The following is a 25,357-nucleotide window of genomic DNA, read 5'->3' as shown; positions in this document are numbered from 1 at the left end:
AGATGTTGTCTGTATGGGAGCATGTGTTGTTTTAAAACCTATATTTAGTGTTGATCATTTATAAGCTGCCCACACCATAGGCATTCATTTATTTACATTTTACATAGTTTAACTCTTTTGGAATTTGTAAGTTACAAATGTGCAAAAATATTAAGACCTACAGCTTTTTGAATTTGCGTGTGCAGTTTTTCTAGCAGAGGTATAATTTGTGTGTGTTTATGATTTAGGTTCTGGACTCTGACCCAGTGGATCAGACTCATGAGGTGGAGGAGGATCTGGACCTGCTGTATGACAGTATAGAAGTGTACAATCAGAGTGACAGTGGGCCGGAGATGGAGGACAATGAGAGTGTCCTCAGCACTCCCAAACCCAAACTCAAGTAAGAGGCATTTACTCACAGTCCTGCAGTGATTCCAGTGTAAAGCCTGAATACACTACAGGACTTTTAATGAAGGGAGCAGATTATTAACAGACTGGTCATATAACAATACACGACTACCCAATTCTAATAGAATCTAAACCGATATAAAGCACACACTACCACTTTGCATGAGGCTCTACACCAGGTGAGTAGCGTTACCTACTGCAGGAGATTCAGACGCTAATATAGAGGTGCACCAGCTTGCTGCAGTCGTTGTTTGCGCAGAATTTAACTAAAAAAGAGCTGCAGCTTAAAACAATTGGTGGCAACAAATGGTGCAGCTGTAGCTCCATCTGCTGCAATAGTGCTAATGTTATATAGCTAGCACTGATGTGCCACAGTTTGGAAACTGGGCTATAAATTGTAATAGTGAAACTCCAGCTTATCAGAAGTTATCTGAGGTCTCAGCTGTGTCTGGTATTTAACTCAAACAATTAAAACAAATTAACATGTCAAAAAAACTAAATTACAAAAGTTAATTACATTCAAGAAAACAAAATTACCAAAGAAAAAAAATATTTTACATGGGAAAAAAAAACATTTAATTAAAAAAAAAATATGTACAAAAATTAAAAACAAATTTGCAAGACGCAAAATAGCAACAGGACAGGGACAGTTTTTGCATTTACTGCTGCTGCTAAAATGCATGCCACTAAACATAATTGTATGTCCATAACTCCACTCTCTTATCGTGAAGCAGCTTAACTGACAAGGAGGGTCCACAACAAGCACTTCCTGTGTGTTAGACCCTCCCTTTCCCTCAGAAATTGCAGTTTTTAAAAGTATTTCAGTGCTGATAAAAGTATTTTGTGTCTTCAAAATTTGTTTTAATTTGTGTAAATTTGTTTTTCTAAAATGAAATATTTTTTTGCCCATGTTTTTTTTTGTATGTATATTTGTATTAATTTTTGTAATGCCATTTTCTGACATGTTAATTTCTTTTGTTGGATGGAGAGAAATGAAATAGGAGTTACGAGGCTGTTTTTAAAATGTAGAAAGTTCAGATTAAGTTTGAGCTGCTGCTGATGCAGCATTGCTAAGGAAAGCGGAAAGCGCAGCGACTCGATTCTGAAACATCAGCTCCCAGACGCCCTGTGATGCAGACATCACCCTAGGAGTGATGTGGAGAGAGAGTGCCACCTACTGTACCCACCCAGAGGGAGCAGGGCCAATCTTGCTCCCTCTGAACTCCGGCAGGTTGATTGTAAAGCTGCATGAACGGGAGTTCCAATCAGCGCTTTAGACTGCCGGACAACTCGGCGCACTGATAACCTACATTATTAAGGAAATAAAGTATTTATACAGGTTTATTTGACTCTTTTGATCAGTGCCACTGATTAAATCATGTTGTGTGTGTGTGTTATTGTGTTTGTGTTGTGTGTTTTAGGCCGTTCTTTGAGGGCATGTCTCACTCCAGCTCTCAGACTGAGATCGGCAGTTTGCACAGTCAGAAGAGTCAGCCCAGAGAGCAGCCTGCACATGTAAGTCCTGAACTCAGACTCTGCGCCCAATCACAGTAGAGATGATGTAGGTTATTATTAATGTTTTGTTCCATCGAACACTAATTAAGATCTGTTGTCCATCAGAATAGGTCATAAACCAGCCAATGAAACAGTAGCATAGCCCCGCCCACTGCACTGGACAAAAAATAAAATCTGCAGCTCAGACATTAGAGCATATCAGCACTATAGAACAAATGAGGCAAAGTACTAATTATTTGGGATTAAAAATACTTTTTATCATGTTTAGAATTCGTAAATATATTTGTATTATCTATTATTATTAACTATTAATATCTAACCACCTTCAGACAGCCTGTAACTGTTTTAGTTGAGTTTTTTTTTTTTAACTTAAATTTATTTATTTATTTTTATTTTTTCGTCTTTTGTTCGGGGAAGCCCGCACTACCCTTACAGCGCCGTCTCCAGTGCGTTCCCCCTGAATTCTTTTAAATGGTTGAGATGAGTAGAGAAGTCAAGAGGAGTCAGGATACCAAGTTTGCAGCAAATTTAACAGTTTATTTCAGAAGATCTTCCGGGAACAATGCTCCGCTCAGAGAGTCAAGGAGAATGTTCTAACACAAAAAGACATACACAAGATTATATAGATCATCCCACTATGGTGTGAGTGAAGAAGGTTGAACAGCCCCCCCCCTGGTCCCATAAACTGTATCCTATCTTGACATGACGCCATGCCTGCCTGTCACCTGCGTCTTCAGTATAATAAATCTATTGTCCTCCCGCCTGGTTCTGGCAACATAATTTCAGTAGAAGTTCCCTCCTTATCTTTGGTCTAAGGGGACGGGTCAACCTCCCTCACTCTCAAGGTCTAACTAACCACAGATGGCTACACATGTGTTGTGAAACATTCTTGTGCAAACTCAATTAAACTACATTTGTTATATGATTCTAAAGAGTACTGTGTCCGTTAACATATGATCACCAACATGAATAAAGATTACAAAGTGCTAAATAATTTCCTTTTGAATACAGGTAACATATTGATTGATTAACATATTGAGTAAACCTTATTAAAATCACTAATGGATTATACTGATTGGTTTTTCATTAAGTATTTTGTATGATTATAGGACAACAATGTTTTAACCCTTAATTGATAGTTTCCATGATTATAAGACAATGTTTTAACCTTTAAATTCTCAACAATCCCCCTGTTTAGGTGGGATAATCCCACCTAAAAATCAATGTTTTCCATCTGATACTCTGCCCCACCATCTGCACAGTCTAACAAAGGTAGAACATATGGAGGTGGTCTGTCCTGCTTCTCTTCAATCATGTTAGTGATCAGCCTGACAATCAACGCCCTAATACATGGTACACAACAACATCCACATGTTACAAAATTCCCACAAGCACCGCAAGAGACATCAACAATGACATGATCAGAGTTTTCCACTGGCCAATATTGGATAGTGATAAAAGAATAATAAACTCTCTGTTGAGGTGATTCAATAATTCAAGACTCGTTGGGCCAACTTAACTTTGTAATTTCAGAGAAGAAATGAGGCTTAAACTTTTGCTAACCTAAAAAGCCAGGAAATTAGTTGCTTAATGATTTTAAGTTGTAGTGACTTATTTTTACAGTATAGTGATGTTAGTTAATCAAAACACATTGTAAAGCACAAAAATAATTCTATCCATATTTTGTTTGGAGTAACTGGAAATATTGCAGAGATAATGTGAATGTTTTCAAATGCTACAGCAATTTGATCAGCCAATTTATATTTAGCTCCTAGCGTCGGATTAAATGTTGGAAGTGTAATTAGATTGAACTTGCTTAATTAGAATTAATGGTGCAGCTAGTCTGACCATGGCGCATGTGCTTTTAGATCCTCTTTAGAACCCCGTTGCCCCCTCTCCTAGGTCAATGACCCCTCTGAATCCAAACATTATCCCTCTTATTTTTCCACTGGTCAGTATAACTTGGATCTAGGTTCCAACTTACCCCCGTACATGCAAGGATTTCACACCTACTCCTGCATGAGCCCTGACCATACCATCCCCTCTTTGTACACCACAGAATTGCTTTAACTTTCGGACAGTGCGCAGGTAGACATCATACCCTCTTTGCCCTGATTTTGCTCCTGTGATTGATTATATCACACATATCTACTTGAAAAATGGTTATACTACCCTTACTATACTTTTAACTCTATTGCCCCATAGTACTGTCTCTACTAGTCATTTGATTTTTCCCATGTGGTCCCCAAATGTGTTTGTACCCAATTTGTCAGGCTGAGCAGGCTTGGCCAATGGATTACTACTTAGCTATCTAGTGATCATATTGTGAATCTAACCCCTACAACAATTACTGTGATTACTCCCAAATAAGTAAGGTTGACCATTTACCCCCTGCTAGAAAAGAATTATTGCCCCTATGGTTGATACTCACCAAATCCAGCGAAGACTAACCTGTGGAAGGAATGTTTCTCATACCCAAATGTGCCACTAAGTTTATTGCTGTATGTAAGTTGGAAAAATATAAAATGCCTTTAATACATAAAAATGAATAATAAACTAAAACGCTCCTGTGTGTCCCTTTTCTCAGCTAAGGCTAAGTATAACCTCTCCCAGCTTCTAACGTTTTATTCCCTATAGTCAACACACTCTTTCTGCATTGATTGAATTATACAACACACACTTTAAATAATAAGCCAAACCCCCTAAATAAACCCTCTCTACGTTTGATTTATTTGTCACTAGGTCAAGTGGAACCCCCTTTCGACCCCTGCTGATTTTATCACTTTATTTAAGGCATAGATTTTCCCTAAAATAGAATAAATCAACCCTCCTAGAAAAAGAAACACAAAAATCACCAATCAATGAAAAATCAAACAATACAACTGTCCATCTGACATTTTCGTCTGCTTTTTTCTTCTTGCTTCAGGGTTCTGAGGGTAGACTACCTCAGCCCTATACGCACGAAGAGCTTTATTCTGGCTCTTGGTGTCTGCAATATCAGTGAATGAAAAGTATGAGTGGGTGTGATAAGACTATGTGTGTTCTTTAATGAGATGTGTATGAGTCTCTGTATGTAGTGTACTTTTTGACGCAATCGAAACGTTGCTGAATGAGTTACTCCCTCACTTCCTCTCCTCGGTCACAGCCAGGCTGTGTGCTGCTGCTGCTGCGCTCTGAGAAACTCTTTTCTCTGCTGTGGCCAGGCCAGGCCCGTGCTGCGGGGGCTCTGCTGCCCCTCCTTCCTGCTGCGGGCCTGCATCTGGGTCAGACGATTCAGCTGCTGTTCTCACCTCTCCTTCTGGCTCTGGGAGCGATCTCTGGGCTGTGTGGCTGCACACTGGCTCCAGTTGTACCATGTCGAACCCTCGCCTTTCAGTTGATCTGCGTACGTTGTTCTCTCAGTCACCTGGAAACGCTCAATCCAGCCAGGCTCGTTCCCCTTTCGTGCGTAATGGCAGAGGAGCCCTCACTCTGTGTCTGGACTGGTCCACCTGTGCACCACGTTCTCCTTCTCCCCCTGTGTAAACAGATCTGAAACGAGACTTTTATATTCATTATAATTATGTTTAAGGTTCTCTATTCATTTTGGAAGTCTTTTAAGGGTCCGCCGTGTCTCCTTCCTGCAAGTTAAAATACATGGTTAAAATACATTTATCACACTTAACTTGAGCTCTAATTTCCCCTTGGAAGTCAATTATTTCATATTTAAATTTTGTCTGTGCACAGATTTCAGCCCAATTTTTGTTTTCTTACCTTCTTCCGTTGTCCTGATTTTCAGTTATACTCAATCATGATTTTTACTGTCAAAAGTGCTTTCAATCCGTAACATTTAGTCATTTCTTTAAATCCCTAACGTTTAGTCATTTCTTTAAATCCCTAACGTTTAGGAATTTTCAATTTTAAATTGCAACATTTAATTATCATCACCATTAATTACTTGCTTTTACCTTCCTTTTGTTCACATCCCTTTCCCTTTTAGTGTAACTGCTTCCCTGTGGCTCTGTTATATCCAAATTAGCTCTTACAAACACTACTAATGTTCACCACCCAGTTTACCACTAGACACACACTATTTCTCGTGCATGCACACACTCACAAACTCAAACACTTCCACTCTCACAAACACTACCAAAGCTAAAGATCACACACCTCAACTCTGCAGCATCATTGTACAGACCATATTTTACTGCTACACAGCACAAAACTGCTGCTTTACACACACCTGCTGTTAAACCTACCACTGAAAGCTTCCTGTAGATCTTCTCATATTGTATTGGTAATACTATATAGATAATAAATAAGAAACAAACACCTGGAAATACATCTAAATCATGTTTGTTATATAGATCGTAATGATCAGCTGCTCTATTTTCCCCTCCATATCCACACTGATTGATAGAATATCAGGGCCCAAAGTTTTAAATTCTGCACAAACTACACATAATGTGGCTTCTGTGTCAGGAATGGTTCCATATTGATGTACTGGGCTTTCTTGGGTTACTCTTGCTTGGACTTTAGAATTACTGTTTGTGGCTATATTATTTTACCTGCCACTTTAATTTTCTGCGGTGTGCTATTTTACTAAGAAATTATGTTTCTGACTTTTTCAATTCCCAAGATTTTATAAAGACTTGATTTCTATATTTAGTTGATTTTATTAAGTGCTTTAAGAATTGGGATAAGTGGAACGTGATTATTTTTCTCTGTATCAATCTTTCCATTACAGACAATAATATTAGCAATATCAATAAACAATTTTATGCTTTGCTTTGTTCTTGTTATTATAGCCAATAAAATCCGAACAATGCTTTTCATTTACTGATCAATATGTTCAATATGTATTTATGCATATACAATGCCAAGCAGATTGCTTTTCACAATTATCAACAATACATCTATTTCCTTAAACAATTTATCAAATCTCACTTACTGTTTCCCTTGCTCAAAAAGTGGCTCACATGTTGAATAGTGAGTTTAATTTTGTGATTTCTAAGTTTCTTATTTCTTCTTTTTAAATTAGGACTGAGTGTGTCTTAAAGTTAAGACTGTTACAATATTGCTGAAAGTAATTGCTCATCCGCATAGTGGTTGTTTTAAAACCATACTTTAAAAAGATAAACAAGCTAAAAGTTTAAAATGCTCTATATCTATAAAATAATGATTGGTCAAAAATGGTGGTAATATTGGTGTAAGAGAAAAAAAAAAACTAAAAGTTGAATAATGGTGGTAATAATGGTGATCTATTTACATCTCCCCCTTTTTCTGAAACAGAATTTCTGTTTCAGAAAACTTAACACAAAATTGCTCCACCCTCTGTTGTCTTTCCCCTGTCCACTGGGCTGGTCTACCCTGCACAGGCCTCCACCGAGACACACCCAATCACTTCATTCATCCACTCACTCTCCCCCTGGGCTGCGCTTCCCCTCCTCTAACTCCTCAGAGATGTTTTCTCCGTGGTCTGTTGAATTGCATGTGGTGGTCAGATCGAGACTGTGCCTGCCTTAGGTTGTCCCGTTGTAGTACGTTGGGATCTTACCCGTCTTTGGCTAACCAGCCTAGCCCACTGAACCACACACAGTGTAGCAGCACTGTTTTATCAACATTCAGTGCTGTAGTGTTCCTGCAGGGTACAGTTAGGGAGCGCACACCTGGGTATGTCATACTGTCATAAACTCACACTCTGGTGTTGACCTTGAAAGCCCGTGCAAGGCACCAAGTACCCATGGTTTATTATTTGTTATTATTTTATACATATTTTATTTATTACCATCAGTATCACCCTTTCTCTCCCAGTGAATTTAACTCAAATGATTGACTTTGATGACACTGCTCTGGAATGGACCCAAAACAGTGCATGTCAATGCATAATTATTCAGATTTGGCATCTGTACCTTAAAGGTGTACCATAAGGTTACATTTTGGTCCAGTTTTATTTAATATATACATAAATTATATTGCTGGCTCTGCTTCTCAGACTGCAAACTTTACCATTATGCAGATGAAACAATTTTATATTGCTTAGCTGATTTTGTTTATGCTGCAGCCAGAAAATTACAGAATGCATTTGCTTTATAGGTGGCACTGTATAAGCATGAAAACTAAATTTATGCTGTATTCCAGATCTCTTTCTAGTCTAATTTAATACTATACAGAAAGAAAGTAAAGCAAGTTCTTCATTGCAGAAAGTAAAGCAAGTTCTTCATTGCAGAAAGTAAAGCAAGTTCTTCATTGCAGAAAGTAAAGCAAGTTCTTCATTGCAGAAAGTAAAGCAAGTTCTTCATTGCAGAAAGTAAAGCATATTGAAAGCAAAATAGAAAGCTCAATTTTTTTAATACATTTGATTATGTCCCCTTATCAGAAAGATACCAAATTCCCTGTAGCTTGAAATAGATGCAACACTGTGTTTCCTTTAAAAAAAATAATAATAAAAATAAAAATAAGGTCTTTCCTCACTGGTTTCTGAAATCTACTCTTGCTCTTAAGAGGATCAAAATATCAGCATAGACGGAGATGCATAAAACTTAGAGAAATTAGATATCACATCTATCTTATATAGATCTCATTCAGCTAAGACTGAACTGAGATCAGTCTAAATAAGACATGAATAGGATGAGAGAAGGAAGAGAAACAAACGCTGTTTTTGGAATGGTTCACTCATTAACTTATTCACTATTCACTATGTAGCATTTTCCATTTACTGAACTGATTATGAAACAATCAAACAATAAACTATGTTTATTTGTCCTGCTCTGAGGACATCTGACACAACAGTACTGCATTGCATAGTATATTTTGGGATTTCTAGCGTACATCTTCTGTACAATATTATTATAATATAATGTAATTAATAGTGAACTATATAGGGAAAAAAAAAAATTACTGCTGAGATTTGACAAAGCACTGCAAAAATGGCTTACACAAATGGCTTAGTATTTCTGCAATATGGAACGATTCCGAAGCAGCCACACACAGTCTTTTTTTTTTTTTTAGATTTGCTTATAGAATATCGATACATATGTCACTGTTTGATTGGGGCCCACAAGATATAGTCCAATACCTTGCTCCCCCAAAATTAAGCTAATTCTTGTCCCCGATTCTGCCTCCCCTTTTTTTTTTTTTTTTTTGCTAACCACCCCATAATCCCTTTATTAAATTCTCTATCTGCTTACTCAAAGACACCTGTATAAAAGCCTTTTCCCTCTGTTCACCTCTGTTCCCTATTTTCACTGTGTATTACTCTATTTCCCTACTGAACTGATGTTCTATTTTCTATGATGTCTCACGAGCGTTAATTTACAAATAAAACAAACCTCCCAGTCTAAACCCAAATCAATGGGCTGGACCAACACCACCCACCTACTCCACCTTGGACTCCTCCCCTGCAGTGGGACTCGTCCGTTCCTATTTTCTTCTCACACACGACTTCGTACACTCACCCAATCACACACACACCCATACGCTCACGGCTCCTGTCCCACACACTCTGTCACGTACACATAAACTCTTGTTGACTACCGCACACACTCTTTCTCTCTGCCACACACACTCTTTTTCGATCACACAGACGTTTCCAAACCCCCAGATCCAACAAAAAAAATCACGTTCTCTCTCTCTCTCTCTGAAAAACTTTCTCTCTCTCTCTCTGAAAAACTTTCTCTTTCTCTCTCTGAAAAACTTTCTCTCTCTCTCTCTGAACAACTTTCTCTCTCTCTCTCTCTGAACAACTTTCTCTCTCTCTCTCTCTGAACAACTTTCTCTCTCTCTCTCTCTGAACAACTTTCTCTCTCTCTCTCTCTGAACAACTTTCTCTCTCTCTCTTTCTAAACAACTTTCTCTCTCTCTTTCTAAAAAACTTTACAGCACGCTTTCACTCTCACATGCACACCTTTAACCACTGTAACAGACGCTCGCGTACCCCCTTTTTATTAGTTTATCAGTCACACATACACAATCACAAGGCTAAATACATTCTTAATCCCTGGAAGATGCACACATACACACGCATACTCTCTCACACTTATTGGCCACAGACTCACTTCACATAGACTTATAGTTTATACTGCTACACATACCCCCTTTTTATTTGTTTGTTTTACCCCAGACAAGACACAAATAAGCAATGCACACAAGCAGTGGGTCGCCGCCCACCCGGGGATACCGCCCCTATTTATCCGCAGATTCTTTTTGCTCAAATGTACAGCAATACTGTGTGTGTGTCAAGACTCCCTCAGGCGCACTGAAAAAGTTCTTGTGTATATTTAAATCACAACGCTAGGTACTCCTGGTGTTAAAGAAAAACCAGCCGGCCGAGCCGTGCCCACTTCTAGAATTAGCCGTCCCTGACGGAAGCAAGTACCTGTAATTGCCAACCCAGTCACACTCGAGCTCTCTCGGCTCGTCCCAATCACCCAATACTCAGTCACACTCCCATTCAGGCCAATTACTTGTCTCTGACAAAGCGCCACACACAAAGTCCCACTATAATCTTATAGTAGTTCGATATTCCAGGTACCACCAACTCCTGCGGAATCGCCAAACCGAGTTAAACTGGGACCGCGTCCAGCCCAGGAGGGGTTACCACACCCGTGATGTGTGGGGACGCCGCCCACCCGGGAGATACCGCTCCCGGTCCGCCTTCGATTATACCTAAGGACCCCCGTTCACACTTTTAAGCTACTCGTTTATTTTAAACTAACACTCACGCACTAATGAAGGCTTTTCCACATATGGTCCCATTCACGCCTCTTAAAGCACGCAACATACAACATACAACACCCAATATATTAACCCAGTCTATTGTCAATTATCCCCAATGTATAGCAGTAACTATCACATACAACAACTCACTCCGACACAATTATATCTACGTTCAACAGAAAACATCAAAGACAATAACTCAATTTGATACAATAGTCCAATTTGTTGTCAATTAGATCCCAATAATGTCTATATGAAATGGCTCAATTTGATACAGTAATCCAATTTGTTATCGATTCAATCTAAATAATCTATAGTATCCTCCTCAAAAATTTGGAATGGAGTTGACCAAAATGAACCAGTTTGTCCACAATTTAGAGTACGCCAATCAGCAGATTTTGATTTTAACAGGCTCTGCTTACCTTTTATTGAAGGGGATCCCGGACTTGTGGTTCAGTCAGTTTTCTCCGCGGTCCGAATCAACTTTCTCTAGCCCAAATCTCACCATCCCAGCGGTGCCTCCAAATTGTTCGGGGAAGCCCGCACTACCCTTACAGCGCCGTCTCCAGTGCGTTCCCCCTGAATTCTTTTAAATGGTTGAGATGAGTAGAGAAGTCAAGAGGAGTCAGGATACCAAGTTTGCAGCAAATTTAACAGTTTATTTCAGAAGATCTTCCGGGAACAATGCTCCGCTCAGAGAGTCAAGGAGAATGTTCTAACACAAAAAGACATACACAAGATTATATAGATCATCCCACTATGGTGTGAGTGAAGAAGGTTGAACAGCCCCCCCCCTGGTCCCATAAACTGTATCCTATCTTGACATGACGCCATGCCTGCCTGTCACCTGCGTCTTCAGTATAATAAATCTATTGTCCTCCCGCCTGGTTCTGGCAACATAATTTCAGTAGAAGTTCCCTCCTTATCTTTGGTCTAAGGGGACGGGTCAACCTCCCTCACTCTCAAGGTCTAACTAACCACAGATGGCTACACATGTGTTGTGAAACATTCTTGTGCAAACTCAATTAAACTACATTTGTTATATGATTCTAAAGAGTACTGTGTCCGTTAACATATGATCACCAACATGAATAAAGATTACAAAGTGCTAAATAATTTCCTTTTGAATACAGGTAACATATTGATTGATTAACATATTGAGTAAACCTTATTAAAATCACTAATGGATTATACTGATTGGTTTTTCATTAAGTATTTTGTATGATTATAGGACAACAATGTTTTAACCCTTAATTGATAGTTTCCATGATTATAAGACAATGTTTTAACCTTTAAATTCTCAACACTTTTTATTTAGCTAATTTTATGTTTTGCCTTTTATTTTAGTTATTTTATACATTTCATCATTTTATTTATTTTATTACTGGTTTTACTTTTGGCCTTTTACCATTTTCTTTCATTTATGTCATCCTTGTATTTTTTATACTTTTTTAACTTATTATATTTATTTATTTTAGTTCTATCATTTACCTTTTTTTAACTGTGGTGTTATTTTAGTCCTCTATTACTTTAATTGTGTTTATATTAAATATGCTTTTTTATATGCTTTACATTTTAGCCTGTCTGCATATCCTTTTATTCTGAATTATTTTATTTCTTCTCAATTAAATCTTATACTGTTTGCTTGTTTTTATAATTTAAACGTATTTTTCAGTCCCTTTCATTTTATGTAAGCTCGGTTGCATGAAAAAATGAGGGTTACCCTCAATGTATTACCGAAATAAAAGGTGGAAGTAAAGGTTAATTGATTGAATAAAAAAATTAATTTATTTTAATATAGATTTTTTTTTTTAGGATAGTGTCTTATTTTGTGTGCATCACAGACAGACAGCATTCATATATTTCACATTTCTCCATAATTGGAACATAATTTAGGTCTGAAAGGGTTAATAAAACCCAAATATAATTAATTCCCATTCAGCACAGCTCTGCCAATCACCTGTGCCAACTTCAGAAACGTTTGCTCACTGTGTGTGTGTGTGTGTGTGTGTGTGTGTGTGTGTGTGTGTGTGTAGGGTGGAGACCAGCTGACGGTGGAGAAGGAGAGAGCTGTAGTCGGGAGGTTCCAGGATGAAGCTACAGTAGTGGATTCTGTATCGGCGGTCAGTGTCCCTCTTCATTTTCTGTTCTCACTCCTTAAAAAACACTCTCCTCTCACTCACTCTCACGCTTTTCATTAATTCTATCACTTTATCACTCTATCACAGATCAGCACGCTGTTTCTTTTCACTGATATTTGCATCTAGATGTTTTAAAGCTCACCTTCCGTCGTTTTTTCTTTCATTTTAAAATGTCTAGTTGTGGTCTCTAGTATGAATGAATGACATGTGAGCCGTTTTTGTAAAAAAAAGTGCTCAGGTGTCTCTGTATAGCTCTTTTTTAATGGACTGTTTTAGGGGTGTGTCCAAAATGACCGGATTCCAGCTTTGCTCATGAATATTCATACATGCAAACAGCATGCAAATATCTCTCCTCTGATTGGCTAGGAGCACTGCGACGCCCCTCCACCGCTCTGCCGCTCACTGCCTCCCACCTCCTAACTGATGAGCGGTGATGTTGCGTCGCTTCAGCTCCGCCTCTGGGAGTTTCTCGAGCCAAGGTGGGCTGGTCTGTGAGTTTCTGCCTACGTAGGCAGAAAGATAATTCAAAATTCACCCGTTTTTCGGAGGGGGGGAGGGGGGATTTCTTTGCTTAGCTCCTGCAGACAATGGGGGCTGCAAAACAGTTTAATGTGCAGGTGTACACATTCAACTCTGAGAGACCTACTGTATTCCACAAAAAACAAGAAAAATCGGATTTTCGCGGAAGGTGAGCTTTAAGCAACTTTAAAAATGATACTCTTCTTTGAGCCTTCCCATTTTTTATTTGAGCAAAAATACTGGAACATGTGACTGACAGGTGTTTCCTGTGGCCCAGGTAAATTATAAGGTAGCTCTGAGGCCCCGCCCACACATATCTGGGCATTACTGAAGATATGTGCATCCACATACAGATGAAACACTTGTATGACAGGCTCTGAGTGTTCCAGCACATTAAAGCACTGCCATTAAATGATTAGGAGTTTACTGATTCAGATCAAATCACGACCACGTAGCTCGCCATCAGCAGCCGGAGTCAGAGAGAGTATGCTTGGCCATGCTCTGGGTGGGTAGGTGGTGCTCTCTCAGCACAGCAGGTGTTAGCTGTTAGCTGATGTTTTGTAGCAGAGTTGCTGCGCTTTCCTCTGAGCGCACTGTGATTCTACATAGCTAAATAGGGGAGAAAACTACGATAAATAAAAAAAAAACACTTGTATGAGCTAGTCCTGAATGCAGCGATTGTATTTTTAAAAATATTTTTCAAATTTAAATGTTTCAGTTCATCTGCTCTGATTCATCCAACTAATTCTAATATAAGAAAATATGAGTAAAAGCCACAAAGCTACAAAACTGCTGAACATCTGGGACAGAGTTTAGTGCAAACGGATAATGACACAGGCCATACAGTGAAAGTAACCCAAGAACTTCCTAAGAGAGGTGTGAACGAGTCTTTAAGTTTCAACTATAGACTGTGTGTAGCTGGACAGAGCATTGTTTCTCAAAACTGAAGCCACCACAGGTCGGGCGCCCCCTGCTGTTCGGTTGCAGAAAGCTGTGTAACCCCACCCATCCCCATAGGTTTCAATGGCAAAACAGAACAACTTTCAATCACATTTCTTTTCTAATATACTGTAATTCTACCTCCTTTATTTAAATGCAGCAGCTAGTGTAACCTCTGCTTATATTGTCACATTTTTATATCCTCACAGAATTCGTTTTTTAACGTTATTCAGCTATGTTCAAAAAGGTGTGGTTATTGTAAAAGGGCTGGGTTACACCTAGCCGGGGCTGTACCAATAGACTGTGTGAGCTCTGTGGAGGCAGCCCTCAGGGGCGGGGTTATTTAAATGAGTAGGCTGTCTCTCCACAGTCTTTCTCCCTCCTCTGGTCTCTACTGCGCAGACTTGGGTTTCAGGATCGCCAACATGGAGGAAGATTTTAGCTTCATTTTCATTGATTGAATGGGAACGGAGACACGGCGTCCATCTTTTTTACAGTCTCTGGTTTCAAGTAACAAGAAAGTCCCAAATCTTGACTCTCAAGTCCTGAGTCAATAACGCATAATTCTCAAGTCAAAGCCCAAGGCATAAGTGCAGAGGTGGATAGTAACTAATTACATTTACTTACATTACTGTAATTGAGTAGATTTTATGAGTAATTTGTCATTTTTAAAGTAGTTTATAAAATAGGTCATTTTACTTTTACTCAAGTTCATTTTGACCCTAGTAATTTACTTCACTACATTGGAAAACTCCCCGTTACTGAGGAAAAAAATAAAACGCTGGGAAAAAAACAATTGTCTGAATAAAAAATATTAATAATAATTGCCACTGGCGTACGGATGCTCGTGTGTGGAATAACGAGGCAAAAACGTCCTCATGTAATACAAAATGTGCCCCGCCGGACAGAGCTGCAGCTTTCAAAACCTGTGAAAGCATGTGGTGGTAAGTTATATGTATATTCTAAATTCACTGGTTAGCTGTGGATTTACTTTAGCTGAAAGAATTCTGCATGGAGGAGTGGGGAAACGATGTCAGATGTCAGCAACTGATTGATGTGATGTTGATTGGTCTCTTCAGGAGGTGACGGAGGAGGAGACGGGTACGGGAGCTCTCCCGTGTGATGCGAACATCAGCTGGGAGATCAGCACGGAGAAACTGGCCAGCTCAGTGGGCAAACTCTGCAAGACCGAGTCTCAGACCCACATGTCACCAAGGTACACTTCATATCTCTCTTTAACCATAAACAGAGTGCATTTTACAACATGTGTTAGGGGTGTGACGAGATCTCGCGAGATTAAAATGTGACGATATTTCTCGTCAAGCTTAAACCTCTCTCGTGGGAAAAAAACAGTTTAGTGTGGACTTTTTAAGAGGGATCTGGCAACACAGTAGTGATAGCAGCGAGTGTGGTGTCTGAGCAGTGAGAGCAGCTCTCAGCAGAAGAGGAAAATTCAGGTATTTGTATAGAAGATGCTTCTGCTACTTTTAAGTTGTATGTCTGGCTGCATTTTGGCTCCAGTGGAAACAATAAACGGTAACAGAGTGACCAACAAGATACAAACCATATATAAATACTGTAAGTAAATCCTACACGTGACTGTTTCATAGACAGCTGTACTAATCCCTTAGCTCTGTACTGTATTTTCACTTCAAGCATAGTCTTAATATGACTGGTTATGGTTCTGAATAGTTAAATTACAAGAGATTTAGGAGAAAAAAACACAAACCATAGTCTTAATATGACTGGTTGTGGTTTGCACTTATTTTTTGCACTATATAAGACCTAGAAAAGTTTTATTTTAAATTTTTATTTTTAACTCTTATTTCTATTTTTATAGAATCAATGTGTGACAGAAACCAGTCTGTTAAGTTTGTGTTTTATGATTTTGTCAAATAAAACTCTAGTTTTCAAGCCATTTTTCATTTTTGACATTTTCTTAAAAAATGTATTTTTATATCTCGTCTCGTTCTCGTGAACCCAGTATCATGTCTCGTCTCGTCTCGTGATATTAGTCACACCCCGATGTGTCAGATGAAATTATTAAATTCACATATATGTGAAATTAGATATTATCCTGCCAAATGATTTATCTGTTGATTGTCTTTGTTTTGGCAGATCACTTGAAATTTCAATAAAATAAATTTAAGTTTGTGGTTGTAAGGTGACAAAATATTAACGTTTACAGGGTATGAATACTTTTGCAAGCCAGTTTAGTTCCTATCTGGATAAAAAACGTAAACATCAGTCTTCTATGTGACATGCATTTAATAATGCTTTTTCATGTCTATTCTGAGAACATCATACTCTCATACTATTAATGGAGAAATAGTTACAACACTGCTGCTGTGGACCTCAGATAAAGTGATAATTCCCTTATTATTAACCTCTTATTTTTAATAAAATAATTAATTGTAAATATATTGTAAATGTCCAGTCAAGTGCTAAGACTTTAACGTAATCTGGGACTTTTCTCACATTTTAAAATTACATTGGTTAGTTGCTATAGCATGATAAGCTGGATGTCCTCATACGAGAGATTTGGTAATACTCCAAATCCACTATTCTAAAATTTGTAGAATAAACCAATTAAATAAACGTATTTTAAGGGTTTTCTGATGTTTTCATGGCATTACTAATAAGCTGATATTAGAAGGTGGGGCTCAGGATAATGAATAGATTAAAGATTGCTATTAGACTGAAGGCTATACTGTAATTAACTAGTAAATAAAATGTAAATGAGACTTTTGTAAAATATAAATAAGTACATTTATTTTTGGTGTCTACAGTAAAACAGACAGCAAGCTGCAGAGACGGCCGCGTAGCACCTCTATGAAGGACAGACAAAACTCGAAAGCTCAGAGCGACAGAACCAGTAGCATCGACAGCGAAACCTCCCCCGACTCCAGACTCATCGTACAGGTACGTCTGTCTGTGCAGCACAGCAGAGAAATCGCATGAGTATATTTTGCCATTGTTTTGTATATGTGTGTGTGTGTGTGTGTGTTAAAAATCTTTTCTGTGTGTGTTCCAGGTTCCTAGGAAGTCAGTGTATGATCAGTTAAATCAGATCCTGAACACAGATGAGCAGCTGCCCGAGAGCATCATCCTCATCAACACCGTGGACTGGCAGGGCCAGGTGCGTGTCTGACCTGCTCTTAGTCTTAGTGAACACCAGCTATGTGGATATGTGTTTTATGTGTGTATGTGCATGTTTCTGTGCATGTATGTGTGTGTGTGAGTGTGTGTGTTAGAGCTTAGATGCCCGAACCCGACCTGACCCAAGGCCCGACCCATATTCCTCAGGTTGGGTCGGGCTCCAGAAAATAGTCTGAGATGTAGGCATCTTTTTTTTTTATTATATTTTTATTTTATATAAAGCTCTGGTGTGATAATCACAATGTTGCTTAGTAACCAATTATTAATGTTAACTAAAACAAACAAAATAACTAAAACTGAAAGTGAAAAAACATTTGTGTTAACTGAATGTAATAAAAACAATAATTAAAGGAAAAAACTTAACTAACTAAAACAAACTAAAATAAATTGAAATTACTGATAGAATATTCTCATTTTCATGTTTAATTTATTTATAAGTGCTGTTTTCATTCCCGGAGTTGTACAGTGGGCGGTGTTGTGCCGATTCTGTTCGTGAAGCGGGAGTCGGATTCAGCAGGGAGTCGGATTCGGCACAACAGCGGCAGCGTGCGGCACCTCGTGGTCCGTGGCGTTTGTTTTCGTTTAAAGCGCTCGTGCTAACCGCAAAATACGACAGAAAACACTGAGAAACTGCAGAATTATTTATGGGACTAGAATATGAGCACGAGGAGATAAAAGAGAAACAGGAGATACAGTGTGTGAGAACATTTACCTGTGAGTAGCTCATACACCAGAACACGCAAATCTCTCTCTCTCTCTCTCTCACTTTCTCTCTCTCGTTTCTTAGATTGATCTCTCTGATGAGATGTGTGAAAACTAATCAAAACTAGTAAGCCCACCCTAAAAACGAATTAAAACTTACTGAACTGTATGAAAAAAAAGAAAATCAAAATAAAATTAAACTATAGTAAAAATGAAAAATGTAATCACGTAGCTCTGGGCGCACGTGAACTCCTCCGCGTTTGACTTGCAGCACTGTGTGTAGCTGTTCTTAAAAATCATTTTAATGAAATAATAGTTCTATGCTTCTATGTTACAGTGTTCATTAACATAATTCTGATCATATTTCGCTCATTCAATCAGCCCGAAAACAGACAGTTTATGGTTCAGGTTGGGTCGGGCTCGGGCAGAACGTGCACGGGCTCGGGCTGGGTCGGGTCAGATTTTTTGGGCCCGATCTAAGCTCTAGTGTGTGTATGTGTGTGTGTATGTGAGTGTGTGTGTGCGTGTGTGTGTGTGTGTAGAGCGAGTGAGTGTGAGCAGGTGGTGTTCTCCCTATGCCCACCAGCCCCTTCTGTAAATCCAGTCCAATCTCTTCCTGGTCCTGTAGAGCTGCATGTGCTGCTCTGTTCTCCCGCTATGAGCTAAACTACACTCACTGACATCATGAGCACCCCCCCCCCCCCCCCATTTACTGTGCAATAATTCATAAATATCCATCCATATCCAGATCATTTTTATATAGAGTTTATAGAAGGTTATTACTTTATATTTGCAAGATGTTAAAAACACTATTTTCTAGTTTTGGTTGCAGCAGTTTCCAGTGATAACCCCAATCATATGCTGACAGGAACTGGAACCTAAAACTTAATCTGTGGTCCAACACGTATTTAGTGGTGTATTTTTTGGATTTTGTACAGCTCTGGAAAAAAATAAGAGACTACTTAAAAATGATGAGTTTCTTTTATTTTACCCAATTGAAAACCTCTGGGAATCTGTGATTAAAAACCAGGGTTATTCCACCTAATATTAATTTCTGAACTTTTTATGAAAACTTTATGAATATGAACTTGTTTTCTTTGCATTATTTGAGGTCTGAAAGCTCTGCATCTTTTTTGTTATTTCAGACATTTCTCATTTTCTGTAAATAAATGCTCTAAATGATGATATTTTTCTTTGGAATTTGGGAGAAATGTTGTCTGTAGTTTATAGAATAAAACAACAATGTTTTTAATTTAACTCAAACAAAACCTATAAATAGCAAAATCTGAGAAACTGATTTAAAAAGTGGTCTCTTAATTTTTTTCAGAGCTGTATGAGAGATAAAGGTCACATTGCTGTGGTTTACACGTGTAAAAAAAATAAGACACCCCATTAAAAAAGTATTTGGCGATGTGTGGTGATGTTTCCTTATAATAACATTTAATTTTCCTTCATTAAAATAAATTTCATGAGTTTTATGTTTTAGTTGTATTAAATACAGTACCAGTCAAATGTTTTTCTTTATTTCTTTATTTATTTTCTACATTGTAGATTAATATTAAAGACATGAAAATGATTGCAGGACATATGGAATTACTGTATGTATTAAACAGTAAAAAAAGTGTTATTCCTCCACATTAATCTCCTGATCTAAACCTGATGAACTGAGATGGTGATTTGAGGCGATTTAATTGGGATGAGCTGGAGCTCTATTGTTCAGCACCTCCAGGAACTCCTTCCTTCAAGATGCTGAGAAAACTATTCCAGGTGACTCTCCCTCATGAAGACCCTGAGATTAAAATCTCACCAAGAGTCTGCAGATCTGCCCTCAAAGATAAATGTGCTGCTTAGAAGAATCTAAAAAATGTTATTTTCTTAATAATTCTGCATGTGTTCCTGTATAGCTTTAAAGTCTTGAGTTGTGTCCAAACTTTTGACTGGTACTGTACATCTCTCAGTATTGTTAAAATAAAGAAAAAGTTTCCATATGTTTAAATATTTAAAAAAATAAGCAACAATCCTTTTATGTAGCCCGCGAGAGCTTGTAAAATCTTAGTGTCTATAATAAATAGGTCAGAAGCGTTCTTTGACCAAAAACTACATTTCCCACAATGCTTGTCGATTGTATTACCCGCGAAGTTACGGCTTACTGCCACTACACGGCAGTGTAGTCATTGATGTGGAAACCCTGCCGGAGGGAAGGTGTAACTTCGCGGGTGGAACTGAGACATACAAATGTTTATCCCATAATGTCCAGAAAAAAAGAAGTTGATGCAGACGGACGGCTGTGCTTCAAGGCGAAAGACCGGTATGCCTTTTGTGTTACGAAGAGTGTTTCTGACCATAATAAACGTTTTTTAGAAGAGATATAAGTTCTGTGTAAATATTTATAAGACAATAGCTGACAAAATCTGTTTTAATGACGTTAAATAAACATCACTGTGACAGCACTAGTCGCAGTTTCACCGCAGCAAAGTACGAGCACGTGAATAACTTATCTAACCAGCCAGTACTGATTTCTGCCCCCAATACCCCTTTCAATAACCTCTAATAGCCTTTAATAGTCTTCAGTAGCCTTCAACAGTCTAACCTTGCAGCCGTGGTGTGTCCACTAAACTCCGTAGTTATAAACATCCTGAGGTTAGCAGCGCGCTAACTGACCTGTTTATAATGTAATCCGAGCAGTGACTCCGTGACGGCTGCTCTAAACTGCTGCTGTTAGCTGCTTGGGCTGAAAGATGAACTGTAGAGAGCTGTATTATCCGGTTAGTGGGGTTATTTTATTTCATACACAGAAGAACTTAAATTTTTTAAAAACGCTCCAGACTGGCTCAGCTGAGCCATGTAGCCCGTGGCTGGGCTGTAGCTCTGATTCAGTAAAGACTGCGGGCTTGTGCTGCTGCTGCTGCAGCTCCTACTAGTGGTTGGATGAGGAACTGCTAAATCTGAGGAAATTCTAAATCTGTCACATGTTCTTAACAGCTCACAATTTTTGATTTTATATTTATTAAGCCTTATTTCAGTATCAAACGTTTTGATCAAAGTTAATATAACTTGTATTTGATGTAATTTCTATTCACTTGAATAGTTTGGTTCTTGATTGATGGAGTTTTTGGATTTCATAACATGACAAATGAAAAGGATTTATGTTAATAGAGCAACAAGCAAACATTTTTCCCATGCAACTGTAATATTTGATTGAAAAAATAATATATTGAGAGTTATTTAACATTAAGGAGTAATTACATTCATTTTATATTACATTTGGTTACATTTTATTACATTTATAAGTTACATCTGGCCCTCAGAGGACAGCCAATATGCCAATGTGGCCCTCGGCCAAAATGAGTTTGACACCCCTGTTTTAGTATATTTTATTTTTTTACTATTCATGCCGCTCATTTCTGCAGCTCAGATTATTTGTATTTTTTTATATATAACATTCGGGAAATGTTAATATGCAGAGGTTGCTGGGTGTATTATTTGGTGTATTATTAGGAAGCCTCACGCTGTTTTTCTCTGCAGTATCTAAACGAGATCCTCCACGAGCACAACCAGCCCATCGTCTCCACCATCTCTGCTGCTGATGTTCAAGCTGCCTTCAACACCATCGTTACCAGGATACAGAGATTGTAAGAGCTCATGTTTGAGAGTAAATTCATTATAATCAGCTGTATCGCTCCATATGAACATTTCAGAAACATAAAAAACAGCCTTTTATTCCTTTTATTTATTTTAATAACACAGTATTTACAAGTAGCGGCTAATGCTAACATGCTAACAACTTCCATCACATATTTCAATTCAGACTCTTTGGTCTTTCCTTTGGTCTTTTCCTGATCTTCTCCTCCTCAGCTGTAACTGTAATGCTCAGACTCCGCCCACGATTAAGGTGGCAGTCGCAGGAGACCAGACGTACCTCAGCACTGTGCTTAGATGCTTTGTGGAGCAGCTGGCTAACAAGACTCCTGATTGGCTGAGTTACATCCGGTTCCTGGTCATCCCTGTCGGTGAGAAACACTCTTGGCTTTTTCTCTCATTTCTTTTTTTCCTTTGTTTGTTTTTTTTTTCTCATTGCTTTGTGATGTTTGATGTCTCCAGGTTGCCACCCTGTGGCGAAGTATATCTCATCTTTTGACAGCAAGTTTAACACCATCTTTCTGGATGCCGGCTGGAGAGACGTTTTTGGGAGATTGGAGGCCCCAACATCAGGTTTGATCCAGATCTTAATACCCTCAGGTCCTTATAAAAAATGATAATGAATTTCAAACCTGGTCATAATCAACTTATTGAGTCACTCAAGCCGATTGAAGTGAAGGTAATATAAATTGGAGTTAAGATCAGCCCAAAAAATGCAGCCCAGCCCGACCCGACTCTTAGTAAGAACATGAGCCTGATTTAAAACCCCACATTGTTTTAGTAATTAGAGCTTTAAATAATTTTTGCCCAATTTACACGGCCAATTACCCATCCCACTCATTAGGACTCCCCCTATCACTAGTAATGCCCCAACACACCAGGAGGGTGAAGACTAACAGTGCATTTACACTGCTCCATCGCGTCAACGCACAGCGACGGATCCCATTCATTTTCAATGGGAAGCACCGCCTCCATCAGACGCAGTCGTGCGGTGCATCATGGGTCCGATGCGTCGAGAGCGGGGGATGCGATACGATGAAAAGTTGAGCTGAGCTGAACTTTCTGAAAATGAATCCGTCCAACGCAATGCCTCTATCCAATCAGAGAGCAGGTGTTCGCCTGATACGTGTTCTCAGCGCAGCGTATGAAAACATTTTAGTTCCGTTTCAAGCATCCAGAGAAGTCTGGAGGAGAAGTTTCAGGCTTCCCGGTTCTTTGTTAAATCCCTGCTGATTTACAGGGTCTCTGTCAGCGAGGAGAAAGGCTGCTGTGATTGTTGGGGTCTCTGGTGGGTTTTTTAAATATTTCTATTTTATTTTATTAGGAAAAGTTTGCTTTTGTTAGCTTATATACTGCGCACTAGACAGTGTAATAAAGCTCAATCAAACATTTATATCTATAAATACACATTTATATGTATTACTTTATAGGAAATAATAATAGCTTGTATAAAAGCGTTTCTCATTAATTAAAACGATTTAATTGGATGACGCAGGGAACGCCAGTTGGAGGGCTGGTCATTTTGCATAAACTCGGTTTATATAAGTGATAATAAAGTAATCTTCCCAAAAAAAGCTTCATAATGTGGTTTTGCGACGTGACGCTGCTTTACGCTATTTGACGGTCACACGCGGACACGCCGGTTTACGACATGCTTTACGTTATTAAACTCATGAGAGCTGAACAATGGAGACGCATTGTTCTTAAAAAAAATGAGCTACTGCATCTACCTCATCTGTTTTCATTTGATAAATATATATTGCTGCACTAAAAGGTAGTAATTCTCATTTGTGAAAGTTTGTAAGTTTGGTTTAATGTCACTTTGAAATAAAGTTGGAAAAATGTAAGCAATGATATTATTTTGGCATATTTTTTTAAAGAATAACTGAAAACATACTTTAATGTGATATATCATAATATATATTTCGTTATCGTGATATAAAAAATTCCATATTGTGATATATGATTTTTTCCATATCACCCAGCACTAATGCTAGGTGTACTTTTCCTGTCATTACGATAGCAAAGACACACGGTTGCATGGTTGATGGCTTGACTGAGGATTACTAAAATATATATATATATATATATATATATATATAGACTTGACTGTTTTTACATAATTAAGAACATGTCAGAGATGATGGAGGACAGTTAACCTCTCTTTTCTAACATCACAGATAATATTGATGTGGCTGGCCGAGTATCGCAGTACCTCGCTGGAGCGAACACGTCCCATCAGTTTCCCATCTCTGAAGCTATGCTCACCTACAAGCAGAAAAGGTACTCGTGTGTGTGTGTGTGTTTTTATCTGTTCTGTTGTGCTGTGTTATTATGTTTTAGTTATATTTGTCGGTGTTTTACAGTTTATGGTCAGCTTTTATTTTAAATGGATAGAAAGAATTGTCACAGTTTGAGTTGAGTTCTGCCTCTAAAGGTATTGATCTTGTTATTGTTTTTGAGTTGTTTTATGTATTTTATTTATGAGAAATTGATGAACAGTAACGTTTGTAATGCTGCTGTGCTTTGGGTTTCTTTCCCTCTTTTCTTATGTTGCCACTCAAGGAAGAGAAGTTTATATTTTGATTTTTACATCAGGTATCTGACTGTGTGTGGGTTGCGTACCCAGTTTGTGTCTAACCCAGCCATTCAGTGTGTCACACACCTGTTTGCATCACTGCTAATCTTACTCTGTGTGTGTGTGTGTGTGTGTGTGTTTAATCTCTGTCTGTTTTCTTGGTTTTGGTCTGGTTTGATTGGAATGAGTTCACTGGAGTGTCTGAAAGTTTCTGAAAGGGTTAAATAATGATTTATCTCTCAAGGAGAGACTGAGCACCACTAAACAGATAAACCTGAGGGGATTTTAATACCTGAAATATATGCAGCAGAGAGCTGCAGAGCAAATGACTAGTCTGGACTTGTCTGTATTTCCCGAGGGTAAGGACAAACACATGAACAGAAAGGTCATACAGCCAATTACCACCTCACATAACCGGAAGAATAAAACAGGGGGATAGCGGGGGATTAAAAAGAGAAACTGCGGGGTACAGAGTCAGATTGGTAATAAAATTGACATCAAAGTGACAGAATGAGATTAACATTGATTGATTTATTAAATAATAAAGAGATAACGAGAGACAAAAATAGCTCAAGACAGCAGATAATATTTCCCTTCACAGCTGGATCCCTGCCGGTACGCAGGTGCCTGGTTAAGACGGAGGGCTGCAGCAGTCAGTGCCACACATCAATCTGCTCTTCTGGAAAAGGCCACAGCTTTATGATCATATTAGCCGAGGCGCTTTGATGTGCTACCATTACAGAAAACAGCACAGCACAGGATAACAGGATACTCTGAGATACAGCTCTACTTCTGGGTACCTTGAAGAGGTTTGATCAGGCCCAAAAAATCCGACCTGACCCAGCCCGAGTCCGTGCACGTTCTGCCCGAGCCCGACCCAACCCGAACCATAAACTGTCTGTTTCCAGGCTGATTGAATGAGCGAAATATGATCAGAATCATGTTAATTAACACTGTAACATAGAAGCATAGAACTATTATTTAATTAAAATAATTTTTAAGAACAGCTACACACAGTGCTGCAAATCACACGCAGAGGAGTTCACGTGCGCCCAGAGCTACATGATTATAACATTTATCA

General features: G+C 38.5%; 1 protein-coding gene and 1 long non-coding RNA gene across 3 annotated transcripts in view; one reads left to right on the top strand and one right to left on the bottom strand.

The window, feature by feature from the left end:
- si:ch211-126j24.1 (phosphofurin acidic cluster sorting protein 2) overlaps window positions 1-25,357 on the top strand; it is an 89,184-nt gene that overhangs the window by 46,838 nt on the left and 16,989 nt on the right. Inside the window, exons 9-19 of one of the 2 annotated variants that reach the window (XM_049465677.1) lie at window positions 228-379; window positions 1,809-1,902; window positions 12,636-12,722; window positions 15,278-15,414; window positions 16,988-17,120; window positions 17,233-17,337; window positions 21,585-21,691; window positions 21,915-22,069; window positions 22,161-22,271; window positions 23,879-23,981; window positions 24,264-24,296. In XM_049465677.1, the coding sequence (XP_049321634.1) occupies window positions 228-379; window positions 1,809-1,902; window positions 12,636-12,722; window positions 15,278-15,414; window positions 16,988-17,120; window positions 17,233-17,337; window positions 21,585-21,691; window positions 21,915-22,069; window positions 22,161-22,271; window positions 23,879-23,981; window positions 24,264-24,296 (1,217 nt within the window). The remainder of the gene's footprint in view (window positions 1-227; window positions 380-1,808; window positions 1,903-12,635; window positions 12,723-15,277; window positions 15,415-16,987; window positions 17,121-17,232; window positions 17,338-21,584; window positions 21,692-21,914; window positions 22,070-22,160; window positions 22,272-23,878; window positions 23,982-24,263; window positions 24,297-25,357) is intronic. The other variant, XM_049465678.1, reaches the window with a different exon arrangement.
- Window positions 2,419-25,357, bottom strand: part of LOC125782231 (uncharacterized) — a 140,916-nt gene continuing 117,977 nt past the window's right edge. The window contains exon 2 of the long non-coding RNA XR_007424841.1: window positions 2,419-11,766. This is a non-coding gene — a long non-coding RNA (uncharacterized LOC125782231). The remainder of the gene's footprint in view (window positions 11,767-25,357) is intronic.

Source organism: Astyanax mexicanus, chromosome 16, assembly GCF_023375975.1.
Source record: "Astyanax mexicanus isolate ESR-SI-001 chromosome 16, AstMex3_surface, whole genome shotgun sequence".
Classification (NCBI taxonomy): Eukaryota; Metazoa; Chordata; class Actinopteri; order Characiformes; family Acestrorhamphidae; genus Astyanax; species Astyanax mexicanus.
The sequence above is the reverse complement of the archived record's forward strand: the minus strand, read 5'-3'. Positions and strand labels throughout refer to the sequence as shown.